Source organism: Eumetopias jubatus, unplaced genomic scaffold (genome assembly GCF_037043125.1).
Source record: "Eumetopias jubatus isolate StellerSeaLion01/CBP00866 unplaced genomic scaffold, mEumJub1_p1.0 scaffold_6, whole genome shotgun sequence".
Classification (NCBI taxonomy): Eukaryota; Metazoa; Chordata; class Mammalia; order Carnivora; family Otariidae; genus Eumetopias; species Eumetopias jubatus.
Genome location: NW_028274812.1, coordinates 115,599,725 through 115,613,829, shown reverse-complemented (window position 1 = coordinate 115,613,829; position 14,105 = coordinate 115,599,725). Strand labels below are relative to the sequence as shown.

Genomic DNA, 14,105 nt, shown 5'->3' with positions numbered 1-14,105 from the left:
GGAGACACAGCCCTGCCCTCAGGGAGCCCCCGTGTGAGGGGAGACACAGCCCTGCCCTCAGGGAGCCCCAGTCTGAGGGGGAGACACAGCCCTGCCCTCAGGGAGCCCCGGTGTGAGGGGAGACACAGCCCTGCCCTCAGGGAGCCCCAGTCTGAGGGGGAGACACAGCCCTGCCCTCAGAGAGCCCCCGTGTGAGGGGAGACACAGCCCTGCCCTCGGGAAACCCCAGTCTGAGGGGGAGACACAGCCCTGCCTCAGGGAGCCCCACTCTGAGGGGAGACACAGCCCTGCCCTCAGGGAGCCCCAGTCTGAGGGGGAGACACAGCCCTGTCCTCAGGGAGCCCCAGTCTGAGGGGGAGACACAGCCCTGCCCTCAGGGAGCCCCAGTCTGAGGGGAGACACAGCCCTGCCCTCAGGGAGCCCCAGTCTGAGGGGGAGACACAGCCGTGCCTCAGGGAGCCCCAGTCTGAGGGGGAGACACAGCCCTGCCCTCAGGGAGCCCCAGTCTGAGGGGGAGACACAGTCCTGCCCTCAGGGAGCCCCAGTCTGAGGGGGAGACACAGCCCTGCCCTCAGGGAGCCCCGGTGTGAAGGGAGACACAGCCCTGCCCTCAGGGAGCCCCAGTCTGAGGGGGAGACACAGCCCTGCCTCAGGGAGCCCCACTCTGAGGGGAGACACAACCCTGCCCTTAGCGAGCCCCAGTCTGAGGCCAGGACACATTCACTCTTGAGCCGAGTTGCTGGGTACACTGACCATCACACATCCCTGGTTGTCTCTAAGCAAAGCCCATGAATGCTGCATGGCTGCTCTGAGCGATGAGCTGTAGCTACAGCACAGCAGAAAACACATTAAGAGCATTGACCCTCAGCTTTCCCTGGACCAGGGGTCCCCATGGACCCCCTGGAACTGTAAGCAAAATGTGGCATATTGGTACATATGGATGCATTCTTTTTGGAGAGCTGTCATCAGATTCCCAAAGAGGTTCATGAGGCTAAAAAGTTAAGAAAAGATGGTTCACCTTTTTCCCAATATCCCTCCCTAAGCATCCCTTCAATGTCTGACAAAAGGTGGGGGGACTGAGAGTAGATTTGGAGCCTCACTTCTCAGTCCAAAACTCAGCTTTGCCCTTTAATAGGTAATATGGCTGTCTGGCTTCCTTCAGGAGAGCAGACAGGGGACAGGTGAGCCACCGTTGGGCAGAAACAGGTATCTCAGGTAGGGCCCAGAGATCCCTGGACCCCAAGAGCCTGTCAGCGACACCCCGTTTCTCCACAGAGCAATTCAACCTCAAACATCTGGCCAACACTCCAGGCAGGCAAAGAGCATGGGAGCAGGAGGACATTAATCACAGATACAGTCTGCACCGAGTCTTTTGTTAGGTACTTAATCTGTGACACCCCATTCACCCTATGTATTGATGCCAGGAGGTAGACATCGCCTCATTCTAGAGGTCAGGAAGCTGAGGCTGAAAGGTGTGCCCAGTGTCATCCAACTTGTGGGGGAACACACTGAGATTGAACTCTGAAGCCCGAACCCATCTAGAGGTGCCCGTGGGGGAGTGTTTGCACTTCCAAGTCCAGGGTCTCCCAAAACCCCAACCCGGCCAGCAGTGCCCCCTCCCATTCTCACTCTCCCTCATCAGGGCTGCTCCCAAAGGAACGGCTGAAGAGAAGAACTGGAGGGCTGTCCATCTCCTCCTGCCCTGCTCGCCAACCAGACACGCAGAAGCAATCCATGAAAAGAAGAGGAGGGAGCCAGGGAGGAAAGGGATGTTGGCGCCCAGCCCTTGGCTCTCGCCCAATCTCCCCTTTCAGATCCCATCCCTCACCCGCAAGCACTGTCTCCACCAAGCCACCTCACCAAAGTCTAAAAAGCAATTTGCACATGGCTTAAAGAGCTCTCCTTCCTGGGGCTGTTTGCATTATTATTATTATTATTATTATTATTAATTATTGCAATAATCATCTCTCCCATGCTGTGTGGCCCAAGGAAGAGAGCATGAGCTCCGGCCTCAGATGCATCCACGCTGGGTCCCCTGGACAAGCTACTTACCCCCAGTTTTCTCATCTGTCTATGGGGTCACTCTGCCTTCTGCCATTACGAAAGCAATAGCTTAAAATAGAAATGCAGGAAGCATGTTGGTTTCCTCTCTCCCTTATGCCCTCTCCTGTCCTATTCATCAAGTCTTAAAGTTTCTTCTTCAAAACCACATTCCAGGGCGCCTGGGTGGCTCAGTTGGTTGAGCGACTGCCTTCGGCTCAGGTCATGATCCTGGAGTCCTGGGATCGAGTCCCGCGTCGGGCTCCCTGCTCGGCGGGGAGTCTGCTTCTCCCTCTGACCCTCTTCCCTCTCGTGCTCTCTATCTCTCATTCTCTCTCTCTCTCTCAAATAAATAAATGAAATCTTTAAAATAAAAAAATAAAAATAAAAAAACACATTCCAAATCTGTCCACTCTTCCTCATGCCACCGTCACCATCGTCTCTCCCTTGAGTGCTACACTAGCTTCCTGCCTAGCAACAGCGTCAACTCCTGCTTCTCCCCCACCCTACCCCACCCCCCACCAGCCCATTGTCTTCACAATAAGCAAACTTTTTTAGAAAATGAATCCAATTAGGGCGCCTGGTGGTGTAGTCGGTTAGGCATCCGACTCTTGGTTTCAGCTCAGGTCATGATCTCGGGGTCCTAAGCCCAGCATGGAGTCTGCTTGGGACTCTCTCATTCTCCCTCTGCCCCTTCCCCACCACTCTCTCTCTAAAATAAATAAATAAATCTTAAAAAAGAAAGAAAGGAAGAAAGGAAATGAATCAGATCACATTATTCCTGTTTAACAACCCGAACCCGCAAATGTTGTTACAGTATCAAACTCCTTAGCATGGGTCACAAGGCCATGACCCATACACCCTCTCCACACCGCTCCCCCCACCCCACCCCCGTTTTCTCTCTAAGCTCATTCTCCTTCCCTCCCCCATCTCACACTCTTCCAGCCACACTAGCCTCCCTGCAGTTTTGCAAGAATACCAAGGTCTTTTCTGCTATAGGGCCTTGGCACTTGCTGTTCTCCCTATCTGAATCACCTTCCCTATGGATCCTCCCCCAGCTGGCTTTCTCGTCCTTTGGATCTCAGCTCAATGTCACCTGCTTGTCCTGTCTAAAGTGTCCCCAACAACCCCAAACTTATTTGCAGAGCACCTGTCTCTAGCAGACATTATTGGCTTAATAAAAAAATGTATACATTTGTTCTATTCCCCCCACACACACCATTGTGAGTTCCATGAGAGGGTCTGTGTATCTTGTTCACCACTATATTCTCGGCACTTCAAACTGTGAAGACTCTCAATAGCAAATGAGGATCAGTATTAATTATTGAAGGAATGAATGTATCAGTAGTGTTCAGTTACTGGTACCTATTTTCATTATTAATTTTATTTAGCACATTCCAGTTTATATAAAACTTCACAAATATAATCTTTTTCATCTTCATAACAACCTTATAGAATGTGGACAGGACCAATACTTTCCCCCATTTTACAGATGGAGAGACTGAGGCTGAAGAACTTTAATGACCTGGCCAAGATTTTAGAGAGAGTAAGCCAGGAATCACAATGACTTTCAGTGTCCTGCCCAGGATTCTTCAATGTCCAAAGGCATACAGCTCTCCTATTGGGACCTTCAGGCACTACGCTAGGCCATCAAAGGCGAGTGTTAGTAGAGGACAGAGGCACTTTGCAATGTTTTGCTCAGGAATGTTTGCCAACTTATCACATTAAGTTTTTTGGTTTTTTTTCTTGCCCAGGAAACAGGAAGAGAGGTAGTCAGGATCCAGTCAAGCTGTGCTTGGAAAATAAGTCCCTGGTCACCTAACACAGGCTGTCTACTGACCACAGGAAAATCTGAGGAGCTAGTCCTCAGAGACACCAAACTCTAGGACCCTGGTACTCCCAGGGAGCTAGGGAGCCTATGCGTCACTTCGAAAGCCTCCTGTGGTAGAGGCCATGGCTGTCCACCCAGCAAGCATGCCTCATTCCTGCTAACAAAATCCACATTGGTTCAGGTATCTGGTGAAAATGCTCAAAGTCCTAGAAGGTAGGTTCCTGTCCTTTGTTGCTATCAACTGAATTGTGTACCTCCTAAAACGTATATATTGAAACGCTAATCGCCAATGTGACAGTATTTGGAGATGCGGCCTTTGGAAGGTAATTAGGATAAATTTGAGGTCATAAGGGTGAGTCCTCCTGATGGGATTAGCGCCTTTATAAGGAAAGACACCAGAGAACTTGGCTCTCTCTTTCTCTGTAATATAAGAAAACAGTGAGAGGGCACCTGGGTGGTTCAGTTGTTAAGCGTCTGCCTTCGGCTCAGGTCATGATCCCAGAGTCCTGGGATCGAGGCCCACATCGGGCTCCCTGCTCCGCAGAAAGCCTGCTTCTTCCTCTCCCACTCCCCCAGCTTGTGTTCCTGCTCTTGCTGTCTCTCTGTCAAATAAATAAATAAAATCTTTAAAAAAAGAAAGAAAGAAAGAAAGAAAACAGTGAGAAGGTGGCTATCTGAAGCCAGGAAGAGAGTCCTGCCAGAACCCAACTACGCTGACACCTTGATCTCAGACTTCCGTCCTCGAGAACTGTGAGAAATAAATTTCTGTTGTTTAAGCCACCCAGTCTACGGTGTTTGTTATGGCAGCCATGCTAACGAATATGTTAGTCTAGGGGTGGACATGAGACCTGGCTTCAGCCATTGAAATAGAAGGGGAAGTCTGGTGAGAGATTTTGGGAGGGATTGTGCTTTTCAGATAGAAAGAACTTGTCGAAGAAAGGGCTTTGGCCCTCTGCCTTGCTTCCTATCTTTGTTGTTATTGGGTTTATTTATTTATTTATTTATTTGAGAGAGAGAGAGCATGAGTGGGAGGCAGCAGAGGGAGAAGCAGACTCCCCACACCCACTGGGCAAGGAGCCCAAAGCAGGACTCGATCCCAGGACCCTAGGATCATGACCTAAGCCAAAAGCAGACACTTAACCCACTGAGCCACCCAGTTGCCCTCCTTGCTTCCTATCTTTGGATGTGGTTGTGATGCCTGGAACAGAGGCAGCCATTTTGTAACAATGAGGCCCACGATTTGGGGTGATGGCAGAGTAGAAAGACAGCTGGGTCCTTGATAGCAAAGTGAGCTGATAAACCCACACTGAAATAACCTACCTCCAGACTCACTGTGATTTGAGAAAAATAAATATATTTTAGGTTTGAGCCACTATTTCTGATATCCAAAGCATTCCTAGCTGAACCTGACCCCTTTATGCTCCAAAGCTTTCCAGCCTTTCCTCCCCTTACCTCCTCCCCACCCTCTCTTCCAATGGTAGGTCATCTCTAGCAATGGCCTTGGATCTAAGCAGGGAGAACTGTGAGCTGGGAGAGGAGGGATGGTAAGCTACCACCATATGGTCTGGATGCCATGGAAAGCTGGCTGCCAACCCATGACTCTCTGATCTCTGCTCCCTGGGGATTTCTCCAATTCTGGGTTTGCCTCCCTAGGGCCAGAGGCATCCCTGAGTAAGGAAGACCTCTCCCATCCCTGGATAGAGAACGCCAACTCCTTGGTAACAACTACTATCGTTGGTACCCAGGCCCCTCCCATGACCCTCATGGAGACCCCAATCCCCAACCTCAAGAAGCCCTCAAGACTTTGAAGTCTGAGGAAACTGGATTCGGGGCCCTTTCTCCACAATGTGCTAACTGTAACTCTGGGCAGGTCCCTTAACCTCTCTGAACTCTGGTTTCCTAATCAGCAAAAAAGGGAAAATACTACTCCCTACCTTATAAGATCGTCGTCAGGTTAAAAAGATACAGTAATTCTGGAAGGCAGAAATCTAAGATGGTTCCCGAGAGTCCTACCCTCCCACCCCTGAGTACAAACCTGCATAATCTCCTCCCCTTGAGTGTGGGTGGGACCTGGCAATATGATGGGTACTCACTCCTGTGATTACTGTTACTTATATAGGACCCTGTCATGGCAGACTGGGGAGCCTCTCTTGCTGGCTCTTAAGAAAGAAGCTGCCATGTTGTGAGAGGCGCACATGGCTAGGACCTGAGGGTGGCCTCTAGGAGCTGAGAACCATCCCAATCCAACAACCAGCAAGAAAACAGGACTTCAATCTCACAGCTGCGAGGAACTGGATTCTGCCAACCATCTAAATGAGCTTGGCTTGGGCCCCGAGCCTCAGATGAGATCACAGCCCCTGCAGACGCCTTGATTTCAGCCTGGGGCCGGGGGGGACCCTGAGCAGAGAGGCCAGATATGCTGTGCCTAAGCTTCTGACCTACAGAAACCATGAGATTATAAACGGCTTTAAGCGGCTAGTTTTGTGGTAACTCGCTACTCTGCAACTGGAAATTAACATCATAATCTTAGTTTGAACCAAATTGCTACTCAAGTAGGTCAAAAACAGTTGAATATAGGCAACTGCATATGGTTCAGCCTAATACAGATGTAAAGCACCTAGCACGTAGTGAGCACTCAGTAAATCCCACTGTTTTCGTTCCCCTGGCTCCACTAACAGGGGCCTTGGAGTATTCAGTGGCTGGATGGACCTCTTTTTCCCAGCACTGGCTTTGACTGCTGCCACGCCCAGCTCCTCCTTCCCCAGAGCTGCCCTCCCCATGCCTGTCAGAAGAAAGCATTCAGAGCCCATTCACACCGGCTTCTGAGAGGCCCAGGGCACAGCTCCTGAGCTAGGCTGCCTCTCAGGCCCCAGGGCAGCAAACTGCCAACCTGAACAGACAGCAGAACAACAGCTGCCCACCAGCCCCGCCCACTGGCAGGGACCAGAGGGCCAGCTTGGGAGATCCCAGCAGGGCCAAGCAACTGCCCACCTCTGGACCCTCCCCTCCTTGTCTTCCCGATGGGTCTCAGGAGCCCCACCATGTGAAACTGTGTATCTCTTCTTCCAGCAGGACCCCCTTGGAAGTGCAAAGGTTTCCTGTTACATAAAAAATGCAAATCACTCTTTCTAAGCAACACGCTGCTGGTCCAGATCCCTGCATAGAGAGACCTGAAAAATAGTGAGGACTTTGGGGCATGGGACTCCTGGATAGCTGAGTTTTGACTGGGTCTGGCAGGGAGGCTAACAGTCAGGAAAGGTCTGGAAGAGACCATCAGAGGAAGGAGAAGCTTGTGGCTCACATTTTCTACAGTGTCTGCTAGTGTGTGGTTCCACAAACCATTTACCCTACTCACCCCCAAAACCACCCCTCAGAATCTCTAAATGTACACGATATGTCAAATGTATCTCAATAAAGCTGGAGGGGGGAGGGGCGAATAAGAATCTCCAGATGGTTCAGATCTCCAGGACCCACAGAAACCCTGGGACCCAACTAGAAAGACAGATTTTTTTAAATTTACTTTCAGGTATCAAATAATAGGCAAATAAGTTACCATTCATGGATGAATCTACTTCATCCTCCTAGCTGTGATAAGAATTAGTGTGCATCTTTTACAGATGAGTAAACTGAGGCACTGGTTAAGTAGTTCATGCAATGTCACAAGGACAGGGCAGGGATTTGAACCCAGGTAGACAGATCCCACAGCTCAAGTTCCTAACCACTGAGCCAAACAACCAGAAGCTTTACAATATTTGACCCTGAATTTACCAAAGTTGGTAAAAAAACTACTGTTTGGGAGTAGACTATAGATCACCCAAGAGATACTCTACCCAAAGCAGGGACCCAAATATGTCCATCCCACAGTGTCATGTGCCTTTAGGGGAGGTTTGGCCAGGCCTCCGCGGTGGTCCTGCGCTGGGGCTCTGACACACCCTCTACCAGGCAGCTATGCTCAGTTAGGAGTGCCCGAGGACAGGCATGTAGGGGGTTGGGTCTTCTCCTAGGCAAGTGCAGAGAGGCTTCTGGGGCTGCAGGGGGTGGCAGGGACCTTCCTAAGGAGCATTCAGAGCAGATCATTCAGAGCAGAGCAGGAAGGTAACTGGCTCCCAGAAATGCTAATTTCCAGTTACCTGAAATGTTGGCTCCCAGCTGCCCATTCTAAAGCCCCCTGGAGTTCTCACCCCACCAACCCCTCTGCCCGCCTTACTATTTCCTGCCCACCAGAAGGGGTCACTTGGACGCTCAGGGCAGGGCATCCTTTAGCCTCCTCTCCTGGGACCCTGTCAGTGGCGACCATGGGATACAGGGGAGGAAGATTTATGACCATGGAGTGTAGAATATGCTGGAGAAAGCCGTTCTGTGCAGCCCTCTCTCCTCCCTATGCTCCTCTTTACTCCCCCTTTTCCTTCTCTCTCATTCTCTCTTCTAGAACCTAGATAGTTGGGTCTGGTTGAGGCAAAGAGATGGATTTACAATTTCAAACCCACCCGGACTGTTTTCTTGCCTCCCCTCTGTTCCAGGTGACTCCTGCCTCCTCGTTCTTCCTACCAGAACCCACTTCCCACCCTCTAGCTTTCAGGAGACCACCTGAGTCAGGCCCTCCTCAGGCTGATGGATCATGTCCCTTGAGAGGGAAGCAATACCAGGGATGATCCCGAACTACATCCCCCAGGCACTCAGATGCATCCCTAGGTACTTATTAGGCAACAAGTTTGCATGCTTTGGACACCTCCACTTTCAGGGAGCAAACAGAAGGGGCCAAGTGCTACTGCCTTACAGGAATCATCATAGCCACTTACTGAGCACCTACTATGTGCCAAGCAAGTGCAACGTAGTGTGCTGGGTGCTTTGCGATGCTCTACTCCTGGAAGTTGACTCCTCCAACCGTATGTGTTGAGAATCTGCTACGTGCCAACCACTCTTCTAAGCACGTGAGCTCCCTCAGCAAGTAAGATTTCTCGAATACAGGTTCACTGTGTGTCCCATTGACAAATGGGGGCGATGGAGGCTAAAAGTTTGCCCCAAAGGGGGGAGCAGCATCCATTTCAACGTGTCGGACACCAAAGCCACCATGCCATGTGCTCTCTGCCTCCTCTCCTCTCCACTGCAGTGCAGGGTTCATGGGCGGGGAGCCAGGGTGGGGATCCCTGACCTCAAATGCTCATACAGTTGCTTTGGGGGAGGAGGGGTGAAGTCTGCACACCTGACATGTCTTCAGAGGTTGAGCGCTCAGTCTGTGAGTGACCCCCTGGCCCAGGCTGAGTACTCAGGACCCAGGGGACACAGAAGACTGTGTGATTCGGGCTGGGTGTCTCACGGGTGAGAAGGATGGCTGGAAGTGGGGGGGGGCAGGAGGCTAGGCTTTTCAGGATGGGGGGACACGAACTGACTGAGATGAAGGAGGGGTGAAATCAGGACGGGGAATCGGCTGTTCAGCGCTCAGCGGTGACAAGGATCCGGAGACAGCTCTGACACAAGCCTGACAAGCTGGGAGGGAGCGTCAGGCGCAGGGATGTGTGCTCCACAGCGGAGGGAAGGCAGGCCATGGCAACTGTTGATGGCTGAGGAGGTGAGACCTGGAGCTAGTGGGCCATCAGGAATCTCCCGGCAGAGCAATGGCAAGATGCAGATGGTGTCAGGAGATAATTCTGATGGCGATGTGTGGGACCGTGGTGGAGACATGTGGGAGCTATCACAGGAGACCCAGGAAGGGCCCAGCATGGGGGTGGGGGACAGCTATGTCCCACCTTACCAGCACTCACTCCCACGCACCCTCAAATCCCCTCAGTCCCTCCCCTTCTCACCCATCAGCCCAGTTCCTCTGGTTCTGTCTACACCCCCCCCCACACCCACACACACCAATGCCCCAACTTTGGAAAAGAGGCCGTGAGGGTGAGTGAAGGGTCTGACCAGAGAGGGACCTGGACAAAAATGGGGTGGGCGACTTGGAACAAGGGCAGAGCCAGGACTAGGGAAATGCTGTTTGTCATTTGGGGCGGGAGGAATGGCCTCTCCAGGGGAATGTCAAGGGGGGCTGTGCCTGGGCTACAGTACCCCTCCCAGCCCCAGCCAGGCAGTGACAGGAGGCCAGCCCTAGGCCATGCCTGCACTAGAGAAGAATCCCCCTTCTCCACCAGTACCCCCTTACTGCTTGGGGCAGCCTTCTCCCCCAGGAGAAACTGGGGGAGATACCCCCAAAGTCTGTGTGACATGATTGAGGATTTCGGGGTGGTAGCCCACAAAAACACACCTCGCCTCCCCTACTGGACTCCAAAATTCCACACTCAGTGTTCTAGTCCTTTGGCTTAAGATTTTGTACCTAAGTTATTGTTTGTTTGTTTGTTTAATGATGCCACTTGAAGTTATTATCAGTTATCCACAGCTCAGTATGAATGAACCAATCTGATCCTTTTCCACGAGTCAGTTTTGCTGTTGGAGGTGAAGAAAAGCTTTAAATCCTGGGGTCTAGGACAGGGGTGGGTGGGGAGGGGAGGAGGGTGGTGGGGGAGAGGAGAAGAGAGAAGGGCACAGAAGGCAGAGGCTGAGAAGGATGGGGCAAATCACTCACTTCTCCATTTGGGGAGGAGTTGATCAGAAATAGCCTGGGATAGCCTTTCACTACCTCCTTCTCCTTCCTCGGGCGCCTGGACCCCCGTTCCTGTGTCTGCATTTCTCCTCTCAGCAGCCTGGAGTGCAAACTTTCCGCGATACGACCCCAAGCCTGCCTTCCCATTCCGCCGTCACCACCCATGGCTGGGCAGGGGCTCCCGCTGGACAGGCAAGGGGGCGTCCTGGAGGCAAGGACACTCTGAAAGGGGGCGCGCGAGGGTAGACGGTCGGCGCGGCAGGGGCCGCGGGGCTCCGGGTCCAGGGGCGGGGCAGGGGGACCCGGCCAGCGGGCGGCTCACCTGCAGGACACGGTGATCTCCACCTTGGTGGCCGGGATGCTGCCCGCCAAGGAGTCGAACTCGCTCAGCGACGCCATGTCCTCGGGCTGCTCCATCGCCCACCGCGCCCCCCACCCCCAATTAGTCAATCCCTGCGCGATTCACGCCTCCTCCAAAGCGACTGAAACCCTGGGCTCTCCCCCAACTCCGGAGCCGGCGCTGGGCGGCAAAGGGAGGAGAGAGGAGCGCGAAGAGGGGGCGTGGGAAGTGAGAGAGGGAAGGGGGGCGGAGGGAGCGGGGGCTGCGGGTAGAGGAGGGGGTGCGGGTGACGCGACAAGGAGGCTGGGGGGCCAGCAGAGAGGGGCAAGGTGCCCAAGGAGCTGGGGCGCAGCGGAGAGAGGCGGAGGGGCGCGGGGAGAGGGCACCGGGAGGCACGCGCGGAGTCGTGGAGCCGGGTATGGGGAGAGGGGCGTGCGGCTTCGGGTGGGGACCGAAGGGGTGCGGGAGAGGGAAGAGGGGCGTGGGGGGCCGGATCGGGCGCGGGCGGCGGGGGTGGCCGGACGCCGGCAGCGCGGAGCCCGGAGCGCCGGGGCCGCGCCGCCTCTCGCTGGGTCTCGGCGCGGGCAGCAGCGGGGCCGGGGACCCGGCTGCGAGCGCCACCTCCTCGGCTCGGGCTCGGGCTCCGGGGCGTCCGGGCTGCGGGAAAATCAAATCTGCCCGAAGCCGCCGCCTCCCGCCAGCCGGGGCGGGCTGCGTGCGGGGTCCGCGAGCGCCGGAGGGGGCGCCCGCAGGGGCCGGGGCGGGGCCGCGGGCGGGGTCTGCGCACGGGGTGTGAGTGTGTCTGTGTGAGCGTGAGTCTCTGTGTGTGCGTGTGTGTGCGCGCGTGGCGGGCGTGGGGACGCGGCTCCAGATGCTAGGAGCCTGGGGCGGGAGGGTGACAGCCAGAGACGGTCCGGGTGGTGCACTTCTCCCTCTGCGCCCACCCCCGCCCCCACCCCCTCAGGGGTTTCCGACTGGCAGAGGGAGAGGGTTTTGTGACCCACCGCGCGTCTGTTTGGGAAGGGTCTGTGCGGGGCTAGGTGGGAGCGACCTGCGCAAAAGAGACATTACCTCCCCCAAGAAGCTTGGGGAGCTCTTTCCTGAGGGTGCGCCCCACGGGGCGGGGGCGGAGCGGGTGTCAGTCTATAAACAGAATCACATCTCTTCTGGAGGTGTGTGGGGGCCACCCAGTGCCCAGAGGGGCCTCCTCGGTTTCCCAGGGAGGGCCTTTGGGCCTAGGCAGGGTCTGTGCATGGTTGTTCCTTCATCCTCCTCTGGCTCCCGCCGGGCCTGGCCACCCCGAGTCAGCCACCTAAGCCATACGTCAGCTCCCTCCGCATCCCCGGCCTGTCGTGATCACACAGCTGACCCAGCCTCTGGGGTCTAGAAGCTTCCTCCCACCAGACTGAGAGGGTGGCCGGACCTCCCTGGGCTCCTACCCAACCAGCACCGAGTAGGCGCCTGCCGTGTGCTGGGCTCTGATCCCTGCCCTGAGAGTGAGGGGACAGTGGAGGCACCTCTCAGGCGACCCCCACTCCGGAACCAAGCCCTTCATGGCCTCAGGGCAAGACGAGGCCCCACCCTGCCTCAGCATGGCCCTTCCAGACCCAGGGTCGCCACGCTGTGGCATCTCCCCGGGGCTGCATGCATAGACTTGCCTCCAGAAAATCCCCCGCAGCCCCTCCTCAGCCTCAGTGCAAGCTTTGTTGAGATGGAGCCCCCTTTTCTGCTCCCACCGCACAACGCCCAGGGAGGGACCCGGGGAGGGACCCAGGGAGGCCGAGAGCCTGAGGCTGGACCCGGAAAAGCCACGCCCTCTGGGCCATGCCTTTGGTAGCTGGGCCCTAACTGGCGCGGGGAAGTCAATTCTCAGAACATTAGAAACAGCCAGAGTCAAAGATGAATATAAGAACATAATCCTTGGCCTAGGTTAAGTGTTTCCCGTTTAGCCACAGCTCCGGTTAGACTGAACTCCTTCTGCTACCTGGGACTGACCCCAAGGGGGAGAGGCGCTGGGACCCCCACGGCAGCGGGGCAGGTGTGGGTCTGAAGGCCCCACTCTTGGTTTGGGCCTGTGGCCCTATCTCCCCAGAGAACAAATAATTCTGGCTTCCTTTCCTGAGAGATGCAATACTGGGCTTGTAATTTCTATGCCCTCCACCCTTTCACCCCCCACATAGCTCTCCTAGACAATGTTCCAAACAAACTTGTGGAATATGTTATCCATTCATTCCACCAGTATTTACTGAATACCTACTATGTGCCTGGCCCGCTGCTAGGGCCACTTGAGAAACTTCTTGATAACCACCATTTTATTTTCAAAGAGCCTACTCCTGCCTAGGCACCATGCTTAATTTGTTTTTTAAGATATTATTCCCATACAATAAAATTTACCATTTTAAAGTATACAATTCAGTGGTTTTAGTATATCTCACAAGGACGATATATGATTTTAAATTCTCAAAATATTATAGGTGTGAGGCATTACTATCTGCATTTAATACATAAGGAAGCTAGTGGCCAGAGAGTCTAAGGAACTTGCCCATGAACACCAGGTGGGAACTGGTAGAGTGAGAATTTGAACCCTGGTCGTTGGGACCCAAGTTTGCCTCTTGGGATGGGGCCAGATGATGGTCTTAAAAACCAGCTATGAAATCAGGTGCCTACTCCCAACCATAGGGAGCCATTGCAGGTTGTTCAGCAGGTGAGTAGTGAGACTGAAGCTCTATCATGTTACCTTGTAATGTGACAGCATCTGGGAGAACAGCCCCAGGGCCTCTTTCTAGGATTCTCTACTTGTCTGTTTCTCTGCATTCTCTCCCAGCCATTGCATTTCCACTGCTGGGTTTTGGCAAAACATTGTCTTGGGTACCTGTTCTGTGCCAGGGGCTGTCCTAGGCTCCTAGCATAAAGAGGCAAGAAAGATTTTTGTCCCCAAAGAGTCCACAGGCTAGTAGGGGTCCCAGGACATGCAGACATTTAAGCCACAGTGCAGCATGAGGGGTGCTGTTGAGGTAGGTATAAAGGCCCTGGGAAGGGAAGAGAGTGGCCAACAGTTCTGCCTCAGGAGTGGAACAAGGGACAGTCAGGGGAAACTGCAAAAAGAGGTGATCTGGGGGTGCCTGGGGGGGCTCCGTCAGTTAAGCATCTGACTCTTGATTTCAGCTCAGGTCATGATTTCAGGGTCGTGAGATTGAGCCGGCAGCAGACTCCGTGCTGGGTGTGGAGCCTGCTTAAGATTCTTTCCCTCTCCCTCTGCCCCCCATCCTTCCATGAGCGCTCTCTCTCTAAAAAGATCTTGAGAAGGG

General features: G+C 54.1%; 1 protein-coding gene across 2 annotated transcripts in view; it reads right to left on the bottom strand.

Moving 5' to 3' along the window:
* The window catches only part of CPNE5 (copine 5), an 87,407-nt gene extending 76,533 nt beyond the window's left edge, over nucleotides 1–10,874 (bottom strand). For both annotated transcript variants that reach the window (XM_088024367.1, XM_028120667.1), the window contains exon 1: nucleotides 10,780–10,874. In XM_088024367.1, coding sequence (XP_087880493.1) covers nucleotides 10,780–10,874 — 95 coding nt within the window. The remainder of the gene's footprint in view (nucleotides 1–10,779) is intronic.
* Between the last annotated feature and the right edge of the window lie 3,231 nt (nucleotides 10,875–14,105).